General features: G+C 41.0%; 1 protein-coding gene across 2 annotated transcripts in view; it reads left to right on the plus strand.

Moving 5' to 3' along the window:
* Window positions 1–20,577, plus strand: part of chchd3a (coiled-coil-helix-coiled-coil-helix domain containing 3a) — a 231,951-nt gene that overhangs the window by 8,088 nt on the left and 203,286 nt on the right. For both annotated transcript variants that reach the window (XM_043714036.1, XM_043714037.1), the window contains exon 2: window positions 509–632. In XM_043714036.1, the coding sequence (XP_043569971.1) occupies window positions 509–632 (124 nt within the window). The remainder of the gene's footprint in view (window positions 1–508; window positions 633–20,577) is intronic.

Raw genomic sequence — 20,577 nt, forward strand, 5'->3', positions numbered from 1 at the left:
ATCTCTTTAGAATTTGAGAGTTAATCTTAAGTTTTCTCTCTTGAATGTTCACTTGATATCAAGAGGTGGAAAAGCATTTGTGGCAAGTTAGCATGAGTAACTGAATATCATGTAGGTATTACTGAAATGTAACATAGTGTATCTCTGCAAGGGGGGCTAACTGGAAAATATAAAAGTGATAAAACCAGCCTCTCAAAGAGCGATATTAATCACATGTTGAAAACATAAATTCTGTGTAAAATTTTATATTAGGAGTCTCAAGTGTGGAGATGTGAAAAATATCTTCCACACTTCACAGAACATGTGTGCGGAATGAAATGAGATTTCTGCAACAAAAATTATTCTGAAATGAAGTAAGTCTCTGGGAACAGTGTACAGCTTTAAAAAGTTTTCTGAAGTATGGTTTATGCTAAAAACAAGTTTTAAAAAATTGCTATTCTTAATGAATAATAGGTCCTTGGATTTGGGAACTTAATATGAACAGATTTCCACTACTTTATCTAAACAGCTCTCCGACAGTGTCATTAGCCGTATGCGGGATGCTTCTTCACCGGCTGAAAAATCCCAGTCGACACCTGCAGGACCATCGTCATCTACTGGAACTTGTCCGCCTTCTCCAGTCCAACCAATAGGTATTATCTTGCTGCATTTCTAATGATGCTGTTAAGTCTGGTTCAGGTGTTGAAACTACCATCCATTCTGTGCATCTTTGCATAATTGTGTTAAATGGACTTTCTGCATGTTTAAATGGAGGAGGAGAAATAAGAGGTAAGGAGAAAGCTTGAGTGGCAAACCAGCAATTAAATGGTAAAAATTGTTGGTGGAATTTGGAAGACAAGTGAAAAAACAAATTATGACTCTGCAAAATATCAAGGTAGTGTATTGTGCAATCTTTTGAAGCACAAGGAAATCAAATGCTGTTATTCAGTCGTGCCTCTGAAAGAATATTAGATGTTTAGAGCATCTTAGAGAATATTAGAAGGAAGCCTCTGAACATAGTGGACTCTTCAGCTTACAAGTATATATGGTTGGATGATTAATTGAGAGATTAAATAAGAAGCAGCAATGGAGAAGGTAATTCCCTGTCAAAACTCATGCCTCGGAGAGTAGCTGATCGATGTCTCATCATGTGCAATCATTGGATTGTTATGACAGCCTCCTGAGTATAGGAAGTATAGTTAGTAAGTTTGTTGATGGCACCAAGGTGTTGTGGACAGGGAAGAAGATTACCTCAGATTACAATGGGATCTTGATCAGATGGGCCAATGGGCTGAGGAGTGGTAGCTGGAGTTTAATTTAAATAAATGTGAGGTGCTGCATTTTAGAAAGGCAAATTAGGGCAGGACTTATACACTTAATTGTCAGATCCTGGGGAGGGTTGCTGAACCAAGAGACCTTGGAGTGCAGATTTCTAGTTCCTTGAAAGTGGAGTCGCAGGTGAGGATAGTGAGGAAGGCATTGAATGTGCTTTCCTTTATTGCCAGAGCAGTGAGTATAGGAGTTGGGAGGTCATGTTGTGACGTGCAGGACATTAGTTGGGCCACTTAGGGAATATTGCATGCAATTCAAGTCTCCTTCCTATCGGAAGGATGCTGTGAAACTTGGAAGGGTTCAGAAAAGATTAACAAGGATGTTGTCAGGGATGGAGGGTTTGAGCTTGAAGGAGAGGCTGAATCGGCTGGGGCTGTTTTCCCTCGAGCATCAGAAGCTGAGGGGCGACCTTGTAGAGGTTTACAAAATTATGAGGGGCATGGATAGGATAATTAGACATGGTCTTTGCTGTGGGTTGGGGAGTCCAGAACTAGAGGGTTTCGCTTTAGGGTGAGAGGGGGAAGATAGAAAGAGACCGATGGGGCAACGTTTTCATGCAGAGGGTGGTGCATGTATGGAATGAGCTGCCAGAGGACGTGGTTGAGGCTGGTCCAATTAGAGCATTTAAAAGGCATCTGGATGGGTGTATGAATAGGAAGGGTTTAGAGGGATATGGACCCAAGTGCTGGAAATGGGACTAGATTACCTTACGATATCTGGTTGGCAAGGACAAGTTCGACCGAAGGGTCTGTGTCTGGGCTGTGCATCTCTATGATCCTATATTTCTGTTAATTTATGAATCTGAAGCCGTCCAACACGATAGTGGGGAGTAAATCTGGATTCAAGTAATTCAATGCTACTTTTGTGTGCATTTGTGCGTGACCAAGTGATTAAAAAAAAATCAGTGACAAGGTTAAATTTGCTCTTTATTTTCTTTACAAAAATTTCCATATCTGTTTCCAGCTGTCAGTAAATCTGTTATCTTGTTTATTCTGTCTATCTTTACCTCCACTTGATGTACATTGGTGGATTTATCATCCAATAACTTGATTGGTTTAGCAATTGGTTCTGTTTGCTTTCTACAGTTCACATCTTGCATACTAATTACCTTTCCCTATATAAACCACGACCAACTTTTATTATTCTAACAAATTGGTTTCAGATGCCTCTGCTTAATTCTTAATCCTTAGGATGTAGCATATCCACAACTTCCTGCACCTCCACCTCTCAGTTCATATTGTGCTATTTTTCCAGTTTTGAGTTTGAATACTCAACATGTTCACAGCAGAACTCAGCTTTGCTTCATCTTTTGTGGAAAAAAACTTCCTCCAAATCAACCTCTCGATTCTGCAAAAATTCACTATCCTTGATGTTTCGTTTCAGCTGTAGTGGCACACAAGTTGTTGAAAGTCACTTGTTGAGCAAGAGAGACCTGGGCATAGTGTCATCACCGGTAGACAAGGTGGTGAAGAAAGCATTTGGCATACTCGCCCTTGTTAGTCAGCACTGAGTGTAAGAGTCAGAATGTCATGCTGAGGCTGTACAGGACATTGAGGCCATTTTTGGAGTTCTGTGCACAGTTCTGGTCACCCTGCTATTATTAAATTGGAAAGGGTACAGAACAGACTTTGAAGATTGTTGCCAGGAATAGAAGGTTTTGAGTTATAACAAGAGTCTTGGTCGGCTGGGACTATTTCCCTGACAGTACAGGAGGTTGAGGGGTGACCTTATTGAGGTTTATAAAATCATGAGGGGTACAGAGAAAGTGAATAGCCAAGTCTTTTTCCTAGAGTTTGGGAGCTCACAATTAGGTTTAGATTGAGAGAGGAAAAGATTTAAAAAGGATCTGAGAGGCAACTTTTTCACGGAGGTCCGTATATAGAATTAACTGCCGAGGGAAGTGGTAGGTGCAGGCACAGCTAGAACATTTAAAAGACATTTGGGCAGGTACGTGAATAGTAAAAGTTGAGAGCTGTAGGCCAAATGCAGGCAAGCGAGACGAGTTTAATTTGGGAGACCGAGTCAGTGTAGACCGGTTCAAAACTCGGTCAAAGTGATTTAAGTTTTGATTCAAGAATAAATTGAGAACAGGTCAGAGAGAGTAGGAAATCAGAAATTTGGGGGGAAACCTTATACTGGGATGGGCAGAGAAAACCTATGGTGCAGGATGTCCAAAAAATGAAATTTGAGGTCATTGATTCAGTCAAGCTTTGTATACATGAAGGGAATCTAGAATTCTTCTTAATAAAGCTAGAGTAGTTGAAACATTCAGAACTGAAATTATTTGGGCGTTGTATTAAATATCCAAGCCCTATTAGCATCCGTACCTCTGAGCTCGCAGACCTGCGTTCAAGTCGTACCTGATTCAGAAGTTTGTCATAACATGTCAAACTGCTGCCTCACTGCTGCCTCACAGCGCCAGAGACCCGGGTTCAATTCCCGCCTCAGGCAACTGACTGTGTGGAGTTTACACATTCTCCCCGTGTCTGCATGGGTTTCCTCCGGGTTGCTCCGGTTTCCTCTCACAGTCCAAAGATGTGCAGGTCAGGTGAAGTGGCCATACTAAATTGCCCGTAGTGTTAGGTAAGGGGTAAATGTAGGGATATGGGTGGGTTGCGCTTCGGTGGGTCGGTGTGGACTTGTTGGGCCGAAGGGCCTGTTTCCACACTGTAATGTAATGTAATCTAATCTAATCTAATCTAATGTCCAGACAGGTTGATTTTAAAATTATCAACAGTTTAATGTGAGCCACAGGAGATGCTCACAACATAATCTTGATTTAAAAGGCTCTGGTAGTGCAGTGTCCTTCTTTCTTGTCCAGATGTCTGCTCAAATCACACTTACCCAGAGGTATATTTTAACAAAATTAAAACATATTAATTAAAATAACTACAAATACAGTTTGAAATCAAAAATAACTTGTGATTGAATTGAGTGGTAAAACAAACTTCATGACTCTGTGTTCTTTGTGTTCCAGTGTTTGAAAGACAGATTCAGACAGGGGCTGTTCAGAGGCTTCGATTGTGAGAGTAGTAAGTTAAACTGCATCAAAACTCATGGTCACGCTAGATTCCAGATACTGCCAGGATATACGCTTTCTTGGCAATATACATCACATAGACCATTCAGCCCATCTTGGCTCCTGTTCACATCAGTGACAAAAGATGTTTCTTGCAGCTGTCAGTTGTGAGCAGTAAGACTGTCTTCATTAATGAAGTGTCATGATGCTCTCCATAAGAATTAATGGATTTGAGATCTGAGTAACCAATTAAAATACTTAGGAACTATGTATCTTGAAGATTAAATGGTTCCTGGTATACAGAGTATTCTTCTTCATTGTATTGTGAAATTAAGCAGACATATTTAACACTAAAGAAAAGCTGAATGGTTAGAGATTTATGCTGCTTTTGAAGAGGTCTTCGATGTGTTTCTTACACATCAGACCTAATTAGATTTTATTTAAAAGTGCGTCACATTGGCTTTAGCTCAGTTTAGTGTTTTGAAAGGAAAGAATAGAAATGTGCACTTCAACCTTTAAAGTTTGCATTAACTTCAATGCTGTGCATCAATAAATCAATTGAATTCCCACTGGCAAGTGAGGGTGCTGGACTGAGCTTAGATTGGACCTTGAGAAATCAATTCAACATGTCTATGAGCCCTTTGAAGAGACAACGCATTCCCTTGGATGGGTTTCAAAGATGTTACAGAATGATTCCAATGCAACCTTTTCTTTTTGACATTAGCACAGTTCTGTCATTTTGAATTTCAGGTTCTTTGAAATGTGAAATATAAGCAGGATGGTTGAAGCCATCAACTCTATATTTGCCAGTGGTTTAAAAGAATGCTTCACTAAATTTTCTGGAGGTTACATGCAGCACATAAACTGTAATTGCTCGTATAAGTTAAACATCCTATGAATCCTTAGTGAGACTGTTTGCTTGCAATAATCCCCATTTTCCTTCAGTATTTGTATCGCCACGCAGCACCTGTGGTTTGAGTCATAGGCATATTTAGGAATTAGGAGACTTTTCATTCTTGAAGTTGCATCCTGCTAGTGCTTCCTTGCATAAGAGTGTTGTCATATTTCATCCTGTTGTTTTATTATGTTTTGATTTTTGTAATACCTGCATCAAGTTTGTGTTTTGCAGTTACTTGCAGTAAAAAATATATTCTGTCTTGAACGGCTTCCATCTCTGTGATGTGCAATGCACTCCACTACATCCACAGTTAACTCACGAGCTGCCATGTGGATGTTTCATATGGTATAATAGCTGTGTATCATAGGATTTGCAAAAGTCCTGCTGCCTTGCTAAATGAGTACAGAATACATGAAGTATGTTGACTGTCTTGAAATGGCCCACATAAAGTACGTTAGTATGTCATATTAATGTGGACTATTGAGACACTGAACAGTTTTTATGGAAAAATAAAACTCTGGTTTGTATAACTTGCATAATTTCTAGCCTCTGACCTGACCAAATAAGTACTGTGGCTTCAGGGGCAAGGCAAAGGCTATGAATTCTGCAATGAGTAACTTGCCACCTGATTTTTCAAAGGGTGTCCACTATCTGTGATGCAGTGTTACCAACTTGGCTAGATTATTGCATCTCTGGCAAGACGCAAGAAGTTCAAGATGCATTGGAAGTTTCCCCCGAGCCACGCACAAACCTGATTGCAAACGTAATTGCTATTCCTTAACTGTTATTGGGTCAAAATCCTGGAACTCCCTTACAGATGGTACTATGGGTATGTGTACACAACATGGGCTGTAGTGGCTCAAAAAGGTTCCTCACTTTTGTCCTTTTGAGGGCAGTTGGAATATGGAAGTGAAAACTAACCCAGCAAGTGACACTGTCATCTTATGAATGACAAACAAAAACATGGTCTTTTTTTTTGAAACAGAGTTATAATTTTAGTGTTGGCTTATTTGTGGTGAAGTGATATTTTGCTGTACGTTCTCCCTCTATACTGTAGTTTTTTGGTAGCATTTAAAAATATTGGTTCACTGTTGGTAGGTGAGGTCCAAAGCACTACAGTATATTGCTTACATATCAATTACCAAGAATGTAGTCTGTTGCCCTGTCCAGTACCCACACTTAATAATTTACTTATGACTTTCAAAGTGGAATTGAAATGGTGTTCTGGGCTATTGATTCAAGTTTTCAGTTGAACTAAATGATTCAACTTTCCATAAATGCAATATAAACTTTTACATTGATAAACAAGCATTTTTAATATGTGCAGAAGATGGATGTGCACAGCAGTGGGATAAATTAATAAAATTGGCACAAATAAATACATTTGAGGCAGAACTTGACACTATGTACAAATGACATAGTATGCCTGGCTGTGATGACTTTTTTATTTGTTAGCAAGGGCCTAAAATTTGGGAAATTGGTCTTCAAAAGAAGTAGTGAGTAACATAGTTGATGTATTTAATATAATAAAAAGTATTAGTTTCAGGGAACATTTCTTTGGATTGGAAAATGGCTAATATAACTCATTTATTCAAAAAGGGAAGGAGATGGACAGTAACAAACTACTCGCCAGTTAGCTTTCCATCTGGAATTGGAATATTGTTCAAAGTTATTATTCACAACATTATAACAGGACACTTGGAAATGTTCAAGATAATCTGGCAAAGGTTTTGTCCAAGGGAAATCATGTTCAACAAATGGCTTGGGATTCTTTGAAGAAGTAGCTTGAGCAGTGGATACAGGAAAATCAACAGATGTATTCTGTTGCAGTTTCCAGAAGGTATTTGATAACATGCCGCATCAAATACAGTTGCACGAAACCAACACTCCTGGTGTTTTGGGTAATATATTGGCATAGATGGAAGATTGGCTGGCTAACAGGAAGCAGAGAGTTGGAATAGGTGGAAGGAATATAATACAGATGTTGGCCACCTGAAACAAACAGAATGCTGGAAAAAGTCTGAGTCTGACAGCATCTATCGAGAGGAGTCCGGTGTAACTTTTCAGAACTTATAACTTGTAAAGAAAGCTCATACTGGACTCAATAGTAACTCTGTTACTTTCTTCATTGGTGAGACTCCATCTGGAGAGGTGTGTAAAATGCTGATCACTGAACTTAAGGAAAAATGTTAATGCATTGGAAGCTGCTCAGACAAAGTTGACGAGACTAACCCCTGAAGTGAGTAAGGAGTTGTGTGAGTGAAATAGACTAAACCTGTAGCCTTCAGAGAAATGGATTAATTGAAGATCCTAAGAGGTTTTGACCAGGTGGGTGAGGAAACAATGTTTCCTCAGAGTGATAGCTTAGCAACATCTGTGGTGAGAAAGCATTTCTGGTCCAGTAACCCTCCTTGACAATGAATTGTCAGGTTGTCACATCTGCTGAAGATGGAGTGGGACAAGCAAGGAGTAGGATATAATACCTGGAGATAGAGCCCAGGAGAGAGCAAAGGAATGGGTAATCGTCAGCCTGGGAGAATCAATAGGCTCTAATGGGGACCATTAGAAGCTAACAGTTTGTTGTGGTAGCAGCCCCTGTGATGACAAGGCCTAATGTGTGGCAGTTGGGGTAAGAACTTGAAAGAAGATGCTCAGGCCCTAAAATTATTGAATTCAGTATTGAGTCCAGAAGGCAAGAGGGAATACAAGCCAAAAATAAATTCCTTTTCTTCCAGTTTTTATTGAACTTCGCTGGAGCACTGCAGCAGAAAGCTCAGGGGTATTTTTGTGGACAGGTCAAAGATTTTCTGCAAGTAGCTGCCCAGTCTGCATTTCATCTCCCCAGTGTGGAGGAGACCAGATTGAGCAAAATGTATGTAAATTGCTGTTTCACCTGGAACTTGTGTCTGGGTTCTTGGATAGTGAAAAGGGAGGAAGTAAATGAGCAAGTGTAACACTTCTGCAATTACATGGGAAGTGCCATGGGGGGCTATGGGGTAGAATTGCAGGTGGAGGAGGAATGGACCAAGATGTCCTGAAGGGAACAGTGCCTGTGGAACACTGACAAGGGGAATGTGTGTCTGGTAGTGGCAGAAATGGCAGATTATGATGCTTTCTGTGTGGATGCTGATAGTTTGCAAGTGAAAATGGGTAAACACGACAGGTGTTCTGGGAAGGAGGAGAAGGGGTGAGGGCAGAAGTGTGGGAGATGGGTCAAACAAGGCTGAAGGCCCTGTCGACCACAGTGACGGAGATTCCTTTGCTGAAGTAAAAATAGACTTTTCAAAGACCTCTTGTGGAAGCTGGCATTTTTGGAACAGATCTGATGGAGACAGAAATTGGAAAAATAGCATAGTCTTTACAAGCAGTGGAGTGTTAAGATATTTCATGTAGTTTACTGTTGGAGTTGGGGGGTTTGTGTTGGAGAAAGGTTGCCATCCTACCCTCAAAAGTGGAAAAAGATGTCAAAGAATGTAAAGGAGGAGTCAAAGGTGGACCAGGTGAAGGAGAGAGTAGGGCAGAAATGTTCAATTAAATTGATAAATTTTTCCAATTCTGGGTGAGAGAGGGATGTTATCATTGGACCAGAGCAAGAATTGTGGGGTAGGGAGCCAAGTACAGCTGGAACAAAGAATGCTTCCCAGACCTCAGAGACAGGCAAAATTTGGTATCTCTGAGTCTTTGTCTGTCTGTATCTCTCTCTCTCTACCGATCAATGACTCCTCTCCTCCCCTCCCCTCCCCATCCCGTCTTGAGCATTGATGCCCATCTTTTGCTAGCTCTGATGAATTCTGAAGAAGGGTAACTGGACCGGAACAGTGAATTCTGCTTTCTGTACACAGATGCTGCTGGACCTATTATATTTATGCAGTAATTAATTTCAGAATTCCATCGTATTTTTGTTTCATTTAATTCAATTATTAGGTATTTGCCTCTTTGTACATTTATCTATGATGCATTTGTCTTTTTATCACTTTTTCAAAACTTCTCCAAATAAACAATGCTCTGTGCAGAAATTGGTTGCAGATAACTTTTGCTGTGCATGTTATTTCTGACTCGTGCCTGAGAGCTGTGTTCAGTGGCTGCTGAAACACCTCTACGTGTGTTGTTATGGTGATCTCTTAGTTTCTTGTAATTTCCTAGTATGAAGTGAAGAAAATGAATTGAAATGTTGCAAATCATCCAGCATAGCTCTATGTATTCTACCTATTTCTGGAACTCTATTGTCACTTTTTTGATGCTGTCAGCTTTATAAAATATTTGTAGTATAACTGTACTGGCTTTTTGATGGAGTAATATGATTTAAGTGTTGTGATACAATGGTTATTCCAAAGCTGTGGAAGAGCATTGCATCCTTCAGATATGTAGTTTCCTTGACTGAGTACGAATGAATACTTTGCAGTGTCTTCAGCTTATTTTCTCTAAAGTGATTCCACAGTCGACATGATGGTGCAAGAAAAATTGGAAAATGTTTTAAGACCCGATGCAATTTTCCATTGTGCTTGCCACGAATATTTAAAAGGCATTGTGCAACTTTAAACTTGGTTTGTTGAATCTTGCTTCAACATTTTTTTTTAAGTTACCAAAGCACTTGTTAAAAGATTTTTCTTGAAGTTGAATGGTGTTTTAGATTTCTCCCTAGCAGCTTGAGTCTGTCATGGAAATCATGTCAAATATACTGTTTATATGATTTATGAAAGGTAATGTTGATTCTGACCAGCTGACCTATGGAGGCACTGATTAATGCTCTGTATTGTGGATAATTGAAGTGGTTAAATTCAACCAACTTTGTTTGAATATCTGTAATTGAAAACCAATGTGTGTTCTTGACAAGTAGGCCTGTTTTTACTTGATAGCCAGAGTTTCAGCAGCAAATGTGTTCTTCACCAGTCTTAATTGCTTCATCTCCCATATCAAGAAGCAATTTTTCCCTTTTCTTCCATGAGAAATATCAAATCCCCAGCACTGGAAAGTCCATCACCGAGATTTATGTGAGCATCACGAAACATCATCTTTTTGTCATATTCATGAAACTATCAAAATTTGGGAACTTTTTCATACATTTTATTTAATTGTTTAGAATCGATTTACTCTGAAAATGTCATCTACCTGGGTATTTTTCATGATCAGAATAAGTTGCAGCACATCACAATTTTGTTTGACCTGGTCTCTGGATTTCACCAGTGAAGTTGGCCAACAGATTTCCTCAGCTGTTCTATCTAATCCTTAACAGAAACGTCATCTTTCTATCTCAGTCTGGTGTGACGAACTGCAAGAGATTTAGAGTTTTCAATAATGCCTCTTTGTATATGTTTAGATTTGGCTCATTGCTTAATTTTGACACCCATGTACTTGAATGCTCCAGAGATTTGTTTGCCTATTCTTAATGCTTCCTCATTCAAATGATCATCTCCCTATCAAAGTTATTAGTCCCTCCTCACCCCTACAAAAGTTGTCGACATGTATCATAAAGATGCACTGTGAAGAGAACATTGAGTCTACCTTGAATTGTGAGCACCTTTACTGAAAAGATATCATACACATGAAGCATCACTTCACCCATTCATGCATTTGCGCAATTTCTCAAGTTTTCAGCTCTGATCCTGGCACTTCCTTTTGGGGGCTATAAAAGTATTCTCTCGTGAGAGCATGTTACCTTGATACATAATTTTATGAATATCAAAACAATACTTTGAAAAATAAGATTGTTGAAATAGTTAAAATGATTTTCAAAATTACGTCTCAGCCATAAGAAAGTCTCCCTTAATCTATTTCTCCCACAAGCATTGCTCAAAGCTAGCTCACAGCCCTGCTTTAGTCGTTTTGGTCTCTCTCAATAGAACCATTTCTACATCCACCCATTTGTGTGACCAAGTCTGTTAACCTCAATCATCAACTTCAGAATACCTTCTGATGTTTTTCTGATCGATTATTCTCCTAATCAGTTTTTTAGATTAGATTACTAGATTAGATTACTTAGTGTGGAAACAGGCCCTTCGGCCCAACAAGTCCACACCTTCCTGCTGAAGCGCAACCCACCCATACCACTACATTTACCCCTTCACCTAACACGTCGGGCAATTTAGCATGGCCAATTCACCTGACCTGCACATCTTTGGACTGTGGGAGGAAACCCACGCAGAAACGGGGAGAATGTGTGGAGTTCGCACAGTCAGTCGCCTGAGGTGGAAATTGAACCCGGGTCTCTGGCACTGTGAGGCAGCAGTGCTCACCACTGTGCCACCGTGCCGTCCATTTATCACAGTATCGTCCATTCTACTAGTAGGCGCAAAGACCTCTCTTTATGGGAGTTGTATTTTTATCTGTTGTCCTAGGAAGCTGTCCATCACCATGCTACCCTGTTACTATGTCTGATGGTAGCTTTGTTTTTCTTGTTAAGATCTCTGTACTATAACTCATAGAATGGCTGCGAGGAAATCATTTCGACATTACTCTTTCCTCTGAAATATGTCCCCTCAGTCAATACTGGAATTGCATTTTCTAGTTCTCCACTCACGTACGCCCACTGCTAATGTTTCGCTCTCCATTATTGTCCCTCACTTGGGATACTGAGCCTTTTTAAAAAAAATATTTTGCTGTTGACTTGTCTGCTTATCCCCACTATTGTGTCCACCCTCAATCATCTGACTATGCTAGCCGATAAACTACGTGGTGAACCTACTTTGGCCAGTGAACCTAACTCAGCGATGCATGTACCGATTGCAAAATTTGTATTTCCTGAATTCTTAAGTCCTTCCCATCTGGTTCCAATTCATTCAACACATTTGGGTGCAAAGAACTTGGTGTTTCATCATCAGTGCCTTCTGCCACTTTGAGAGCTTGACAATTCATTCCTCGTGCCCAGCACTTGGGAAGACTGTGTGCCTTTATAGTCCGATATCTATGTTGTATTATGAAAGCTATCCCACCATGTACAGTACTTTACTTTTCTTTGCTCTTGCATTTACCATGTCGTCTCTTAAAGTAAATCATTTCATTAAATGTGAAATCTCTCCAGAATGGTGTGATGTTATGTCTCGGCAGTATTGTTTTTCTAACGCTACATCTTTAATGAATATTTTCCTACCGGTTTGCAATGCATTTATCTGGGAGCAAAAAATAGAGCTGATTGGTGTTCCTCCTGTTCTATAATGTTGGAAGTATTTTTGGGTTTTGAATCTGTGGATTAACATGTGCTTCTGCTGACAACCATTCTAAGAAGATTTTAACATGTACTGTTCATGCTGATGCTGTTTGCAACTTGGATTGACTTTATCTCTAATTATTTATACTTTCTTTGACAAAAGTCATTGTTGAATGGATTTTCTGTTACTTTACACAAGTGTAATTTTTAAGTTCTCACATGTTTGTCATTTGTCACTTCACCCTGATGCTCAATTGAGAATTTTGTTGCTGGTTCAAAATCTGCCAACCCAAATTTACATGACTTAGTCCACCAGTCTTTGTGTTTACCACTATAGAAATGATAGATCTGTTACCTTGTCTACAAATTGCAATAGAGGCACATGCTGACTGTTGTGCCATGTATTCAAATCTCTGCAGCTTCATTAGATTTCCAGGCAAAAGAAACATTTTGTATGCAGGCATGATTGAAGAAGAACTTGGAAAGAGAGGGTAGGAATCCAGTTGTTGTCATCCTTTTTCAGTACCAGTGACATGGACAGGACTGGAACAACTTACATTATGAAAGGTTTCAAACAATTTCGATCTTAAATTCAAGTGCAGATCATTTAAAGTGGTACTCAGTATCTTTGATATCTCAGTAGGCTTTGCATGTCAGGAAGGAGAGAACACATCTGGGGTGAGACTCCATACGAGTGAGTTATCGCTTGGTCCTTTTGGAGGCAGCATGGAAGTTTGATCGAGGGGAAGAGATGCTTTTTGTTTGTTATTTTGGCTTGGCGTTTGTAAGGTATTTTTGAACAATAAATTGAAGCTCAGGATCAGGAGCGCAAGGTGAGTTGCACACTGCCGTATTTATAGCCTCTGACCTGTTCTTACTCAGTGTTGAAGTGGTGAGTCCATTTGAGTTTCTGGTCAATAGTAACCCCAAGGATGTTGAAAATGGGGGATTGATTAATGCAGTGTCAAGCCGTGGTGATTAGGTTTGTTTGTTTGTTAATGAACTTGTTCATTGCCTGTCATTTGGTGTTGCAAATGTTATTTTCCACTTGTCAATCTGGATTTTGTCCAGAATCTGTTCCATTTGAATATGGACTGCTTCACTATATGAGGAGATGAGAATGGTGCTGAACACGATGCAGTCATCGGTGACCATCCTCACTTCTGACAAGGGAAGATTATTGAAGCAGATGAAGATTTTTCGACCTAGTGCACTATCCTAAGGAACTGCTGATTGAGATGTCCTGGAGCTGCGATGACTGACCTGCAACAACCATGACTATCTTTTACGTGCCAAAGGGCTTGAAACTGACTGGAGCATTATGGAGCTGGGGGAAAAAAAAACAAATGTCGTTGTAGTTGTAATTTGAAGACAGGGTTGTCAGGGGAGTAGACACTTTTTTTTCTGTGGCCAGGATCGCAAATCCCTCAAGCTTTGTTGCCTGCTGTGTGCCAGGGTTCAGGATGCCTTTTCTGGGCTGCAGAGGAACTTGGAGTGGAGGGGGTACCAGCTGTCATGTCCATGTTGATGCAGGTAAAAGAAGGAAAGAAGTTCTGCTGGGGGACTATGAGCAGCTAAGAGCAGAACAAAAAAGGTAATAACCTCTGGACTACCACCTGAACCATCAGCAAGTTTATAGAAGTAAATATGTGGCTCAAAGATTAGTGAGAGTTGAATTCATGGGACACTGGCAGCAGTACTAGGGACGGAGGGAGCTGTTCTGATGGAATGGGCTCCACTGGAATCACTGAACAAAAAGAATTGTGGATGCTCGCGAGGTTCTGAGCTGAAGGGTTACTGGACCCAAAACAATAGCTCTGATTTCTCTCCACAGATTCTGGCAGACCTCCTGAGTTTCTCCAGTAGTTTGTGGTTTTGTTTTTGTTTTTGTCCACTGGAATCATGCTGGGACCAGAGTCCTGTCAAGTCGCTAAACTACGGCTATTGATAGGGCTTTAAACTGTATCATTGGGGAATGGGTTCAATTTTGTGGAAAATCATGAAATGAAAAATAGAAGAGAAGGCTGGTAAGTGGCTGGGTTGATACCAGAAAATAAAGGATGTGTGTGTTTTCCATGGTACCAAGAAACCATAAAAGTGTAGGGCAACTTGATAATAGAAAAACCTATAGGCTTTGTATCTTAGTGCATGAAGCATTTTGAATAATGTGAGAAATTGAGGTCACAAGGACTTTAAACCACTAAAAGGTACAATGTTTTGGGCATCAGGGGATTGGGCAGCAAACGAAATAGCCGAGGTTATGATTTGGAGATGCCGGTGTTGGACTGGGGTATACAAAGTTAAAAATCACACAACACCAGGTAAGAGTCCATCAAGTTTAATTGGAAGCGCACTAGCTTTCAGAGCAACGCTCCTTTGTCAGGTGATTGTGGAGGGCTCGATCGTAACACAGAATTTATAGCAAAAGTTTGCAGTGTGACGTAACTGAAATTATACATTGAAAAATTGATTGTTAAGCCTTTCATCTGTTAGAATACAGTGATTAGTTTCACTTCTTTCATGTGTAAATCACAAAACCCTTTTTTTAAAAGTTGCATTCTCGGGTTAGCTGTTAACAATGGTGATAGCTGGACAATATGTTGAAGGTGTTAGCCCCCTGTGTTCTCCGTCTATGACCTGATGTTTAGATTGATTCTAATCTAAAAAGTGAGACAATGGAGTTTTACATAAATTCATGCAGTTTTTGAGCTCAGAGTTCTACATGAATGTATGCAGTTTTTGAGCAAAGTGCAATGTAACTCTGCAAGTACAAATTCACCACACAAAATAGAGGTGTGCATGTGGGTCTTTGTCTGTCTGTGTGTGTCTGTCTGTCTGGGGTGGGGCTTGAGAGTGTGAGAAAGTGTGTGTGTGTGTAGTGAGTGCAGTGTCTTAAGTCTGTGAGGGGGTGCATGTGGGAGTGTGTGTGTCTATAAGGGTGTGTGTGGGTGTCTGTGTGCGCGTCTGTGTGTACCTGTGTCCGTGTGTATGTGAGAGTGTGTGTGTGTGTGTGTGTGTGTGTGTAGGAATATCTGTGTGGGTGTGTATAGTGCAATGGTGATCACTTGTAATGTGACATGAACCCAAGGTCCCGGTTGAGGCCCTCCCTCTGGGTACCGAACTTAGCTATCAGCCTCTGCTCGGCCACTTTCCTCTGCTGCCTTGGGGGATGGTCACCTGAAGGTCCGAGGCTGAATGTCCTGGACCACTGAAGCGTTCCCTAACTGGGAGGGAACCCCCTGTCTGTTGATTGTTGTGCGGTGCCCATTCATCTGTTGTCGTAGCCTTTGCTCGGTTTCCCCAATTTTCCATGCCTCCGGGCATCCTTGCCTGCAACGTATAAGATAGACAACATTGGCTGAGTCACATGAGTACCTGCCATGTACAAGGTGGGAGGTGTTCCCACACGTAATAGTAGTATCTATGTCCACAATCTGACACATCTTGCAGCGTCCACCGTGACAGGGTTGTATGGAGTTGTCCTGAGAGCCGGGCAGTTTGCTACGAACAATGATCTGTTTGAGGTTTGGCGGTTGTTTAAAGGCAAGTAGTGGAGGTGTGGGGAAGGTCTTGGTGAGGTGCTCATCCTCATTGATAATGTGTTGCAGGTCACGAAGAACATGGCGTAATGTTTCAGCCTCTGGGAAGTACTGAACAATGAAGGATACCCTGTCAGTTGCAGCACGTGTCTGTCACCTGAGGAGGCCATTACGGTTCCTTGCTGTGGCACGTCGGAACTGGCGGTCGATGAGTTGAGCATCGTACACCATTCTTGTGAGGGCATCCTTGAGTACTTGCCAGGTGTCTGTCACGTTCCTCCTCATCTAAGCAGATCTGCGTATGCGTAGGGCTTGTCCGTAGGGAAGGCTGTTTTAATGTTTTCGGTGGAAGCTGGAAAAGTGTAGCATTGTGAGGTTGTCTGTGTCTTTGCGGTAGAGTGTGGTGCTGAGGTGTCCATCCTTGATGGAGACGCACGTGTCCAAGAATGAGACCCAATCGAGAGTAGTCCATGGTGAGTTTGATGGTGGGATGAAACTTGTTGATGTCACTGTGTAGTTTTATCAGTGACTCCTCACCATGGGTCCAGAGGAAGAAAATGTCATCAGTGTACACCAACATTGTACACCAGGTACATTGATGACATTTTCTTCCTCTGGACCCATGGCGAGGAGTCACTGATAAAACTACACAGTGACATCACCAAGTTTCATCCCACCATCAAACTCACCATGGACTACTCTCGACTGTCTGTCTCATTCTTGGACACGGACAGACACAGGTACACACAGACACCCACACATACCCTTATAGACACTCAGGAGAAAGTGAGGACTGCAGATGCTGGAGTTCAGAGCTGAAAATATGTTGCTGGAAAAGCGCAGCAGGTCAGGCAGCATCCAAGGAACAGGAGAATCGACGTTTCGGGCATAAGCCCTTCTTCAGGAATCCTGAAGAAGGGCTATTGATATTCTGTAAGTTTTATTTTTGTAATTTGGCTGTAGCGATGGCCAGTAACTGAACATATTCACATAGCATGAAAGGAAAACTAAACCAAATATTCATTAGACAATTTGGGAAGATCTTATTATCAATAGCAAAAAGAAAGATTTAACTCTTTTATTCAGCAATATACTTTACAGATACTCAATTCCAATGAAGTATCACTCCTTTCTTCATGCTTTGAATTCTTACTTCGCTAATGAGGTTACAATGTTTTTTCAGTGATTCACCAGATATGATTCTTTTTGTCTCTCCCAGAAACACCCAAGCAAACTCACTGACTTTCATACTGTACTTTAGGAAAACAACTACACCCACACACACACACACACACTTTCTCACACACTTTCTCACACTCTCAACCCCCACCCCAGACAGACAGACAGACACACACAGACAGGCAAAGACCCACATGCACACATATATTTTGTGTGGTGAATTTGTACTTGCAGAGTTACATTGCACTTAGCTCAAAAACTGTATGAATTTATGTAAAATTCTGCTATCTCACATTTTAGATTAGAATCAATCTAAACATCAGGTCATAGATGGAGAACACAGGGGGCTAACACCTTCAATATATTGTCCAGCTATCACCATTGTTAACAGCTAACCCGAGAATGCAACTTTAAAAGAAGGGTTTTGTGATTTACACATGAAAGAAGTGAAACTATCACTGTATTCTAACAGATGAAAGGCTTCACAGACAATCAATTCTTCAATGTATAATTTCAGTTACATCACACTGCAAATTTTTGCTATAAATTCTGTGTTACGAACGAGCCCTCCACAATCACCTAATGAAGGAGCGTCGCTCTGAAAGCTAGTGTGCTTCCAATTAAACCTGTTGGACTATAACCTGGTGTTGTGTGATTTTTAACTAAGCCGAGGTTATGCATTCAATCAAAGGACAGGCAGCTGGATGGAGTGGGGGGAGCGAGTTGTTATCAATTTAATTTAATTTCTTGACAACGAGCAGCGATTATAAAGTTGGAAACTGTGGAGGCCAAATCATTGAGTGTATTTAAGAGAAAGGTAGATTTTTGATTAGTAAAGGGATTCAAAGTTACAAAAGGAGGCAGTAGAACAGCCTAATTCTGCTCCTAATTAGCTTATAACCTGAGTGGTATGCCAAGTGGCATTGGGTAATTAAAGGAGTTAAATGCATGGCTTAAGGATTGGTGTCAGAAAAATGGCTTTCAGTTGATATGGCATTGGCAGCAGTGTTGAGGTAGAAGCACCAAATGGGTGAAGCTGAGAATTAAGAAGGGAGAGAAGCCACTCGCAAGTAGTCTGTCGGTCCCTTGACAGTAGCTTTTGGGAGGGCGGAGAATAAATCGTGAAAAGGCAGGACATTAAGGTTGGATAATTTAATCTTTGCCAATTTGATTTTCCAAATCTGTATAGTGGTAGTCATGAGGAAGAATTCATAGTGCATTCAGGATAGATTCCAGGGACATGCTGTGAATCTTATCAGGGGTCAGGCTATTTTAGATCTGGTCATGTGTAATGGAGCAGGTTTAATAAATTATCTTAGAATAAATGATCCCTAAGACAGTAGTTAACATTGCACGATAGAATGGGGTGTTCAGTTTGAGAGTGATCAATTTGGGTCAGGTACAATAGTGTGATTGTCCCATGTCCTCCTTCAGTTCAACCCAAATTTCTCAGCTGGTGATCTTTCCAGCATGTCATCTTCCTCGCAACTCTGATTGCTTCCTTAACCAATATTGAGAGCTTCCCTCCTTTATCCCCACCATCCTGTCTGAAAAACCTGTCACCGGAAAGGTTCAACTGAAACAAACACAGGAGGTCTGGTAGAATCTGTGAAGAGAAATCAGAGTTAACATTTTGGGTTCCTCAGAACAGCAGGGGTCACCGGACCTGAAACATGAACTCTGATTTCACTTCACAGATGCTGTCAGACCTGCTGAGATTTTGCAGCAACTTCTGTTTGATTCTCATTACAGCATCTGCAGTTCTTTCTGTTTAATTTGAGGTTAAACTGAGGTTCCTTTTAATCCATGTTTAAAATTCTCTATAGAAAACTTCAAATTCTCTCCTTGTGCCTTCAACCATTCATTCTGCCTTATTTATTCGACTCCTTGCATTAAAGGATATACTATCATAACAGTCCATCTTCCACCTCCCCAGAACCATTGTTCTTGCTTCAGGAATTACAAGGCTTCCCTCTTGCACCCTTTCTCCATCATGCATTATCTGAGCTATCCTCCTATTGCACTTGCAGAAGTCATCCAAAGACAATTGTATTTGAGGATTTGCTTATTTATTTCTTTGCTCATTCTCTCAACTTGGCCCACTGCACCTAACCCCTCTCTAACTACATAATTGGTATGATATGGACCATGACCTCAAGCTTTCGGTTTTCACTCTTCAGAATTTTCTGCAAGTGCTGTGACATTCTGGAAGGCAACATGTCTGCCTGGTGACCTCAATCATATGCCCATTACATAAATTATTAAATCTCGTATTCCTGTGCTACTTGCTCAGTCCTCCATGTAATAGTCATCCATTTTTTCTCTCCTTGCATACTCTTGAGTTGCTGTCTGAACAGTCCTTGACATGCCATCCATGTACTTCTCAGCCTTGCTGCTGCACTACAAGTGCTGATATCTGGTCATAAAGCTCCTCCAGTTGACAGCATTTCTTGCATGTTGCCCAAAAGTCAAGTGGCATCCATGGCATCAGAACTAAACAGATTGAGGCACCCGACACAACTTCTACTTGGAGTACCAAATTAACTCTTAAGTCATACCTTTTTGTGATATTGCACCTCTCCCTGGCATAAGCGCTGTCTATTTAGTGTTTGCAGGGCCATTTTCTGATGTACCCTTCAAATAGTTTTTACTCTTCGGCAAGAACCAGGAGAAAATGGATAACGAAAATAATCCATAGGATAGAAGCTTTAAATTGAGGATGCTCAGCATTTTGATATGAATGTAGAAGGAATTTGAGACTCTTAAACTCTGGAATTGACAAAATCTGTTAAGTCAACTAGAACCTCACTTCACAATAGCAAGTAGAAGGTCTGATTAATGAACAAGAGTTTATCTGGAGAGTAGTGACTACAGAATTGTTACAGATCCCTTGCCACCCATGCTAACACACAAATCACCCAAGATTAGCGCTTCTGTTTGATCATCTGATGACGACAGAGAAGGTTAATTGTGTTCAGAAGAATTTGGATCAATGAAGAACATGAGCTGAGCTGGGAGATGAGTTTGATGTAGATAGTGACCTGTTGGGACAGGAAACCTGAAATGGGGGTACAAAGAATGGTCGAGGAGAAAGTGAGAATTGCAGATGTTGGAGATCAGAGCTGAAAATGTGTTGCCGGAAAAGCGCAGCAGGTCAGGCAGCATCCAAGGAACAGGAGAATTGACGTTTCGGGCATAAGCCCTTCTTCAGGAATGAGGAAAGTGTGTCCAACAGGCTAAGATAAAAGGTAGGGAGGAGGGACTTGGGGGAGGGGCGTTGGAAATGCGATAGGTGGAAAGAGGTCAAGGTGAGGGTGATAGGCCACAGTGGGGGAGTTGCACTCCACCAAGGATATGCAGGTCTTTGGACTCCTCCATCGCCAGACCACAACAACACCATGGTTGGAGGAAGAGTGCCTCATCTTCCGCTTAGGAACCCTCCAACCACAAGGGATGAACTCAGACTTCTCCAGTTTCCTCATTTCCC

Source organism: Chiloscyllium plagiosum, chromosome 23 (assembly GCF_004010195.1).
Source record: "Chiloscyllium plagiosum isolate BGI_BamShark_2017 chromosome 23, ASM401019v2, whole genome shotgun sequence".
NCBI classification, from domain to species: domain Eukaryota; kingdom Metazoa; phylum Chordata; class Chondrichthyes; order Orectolobiformes; family Hemiscylliidae; genus Chiloscyllium; species Chiloscyllium plagiosum.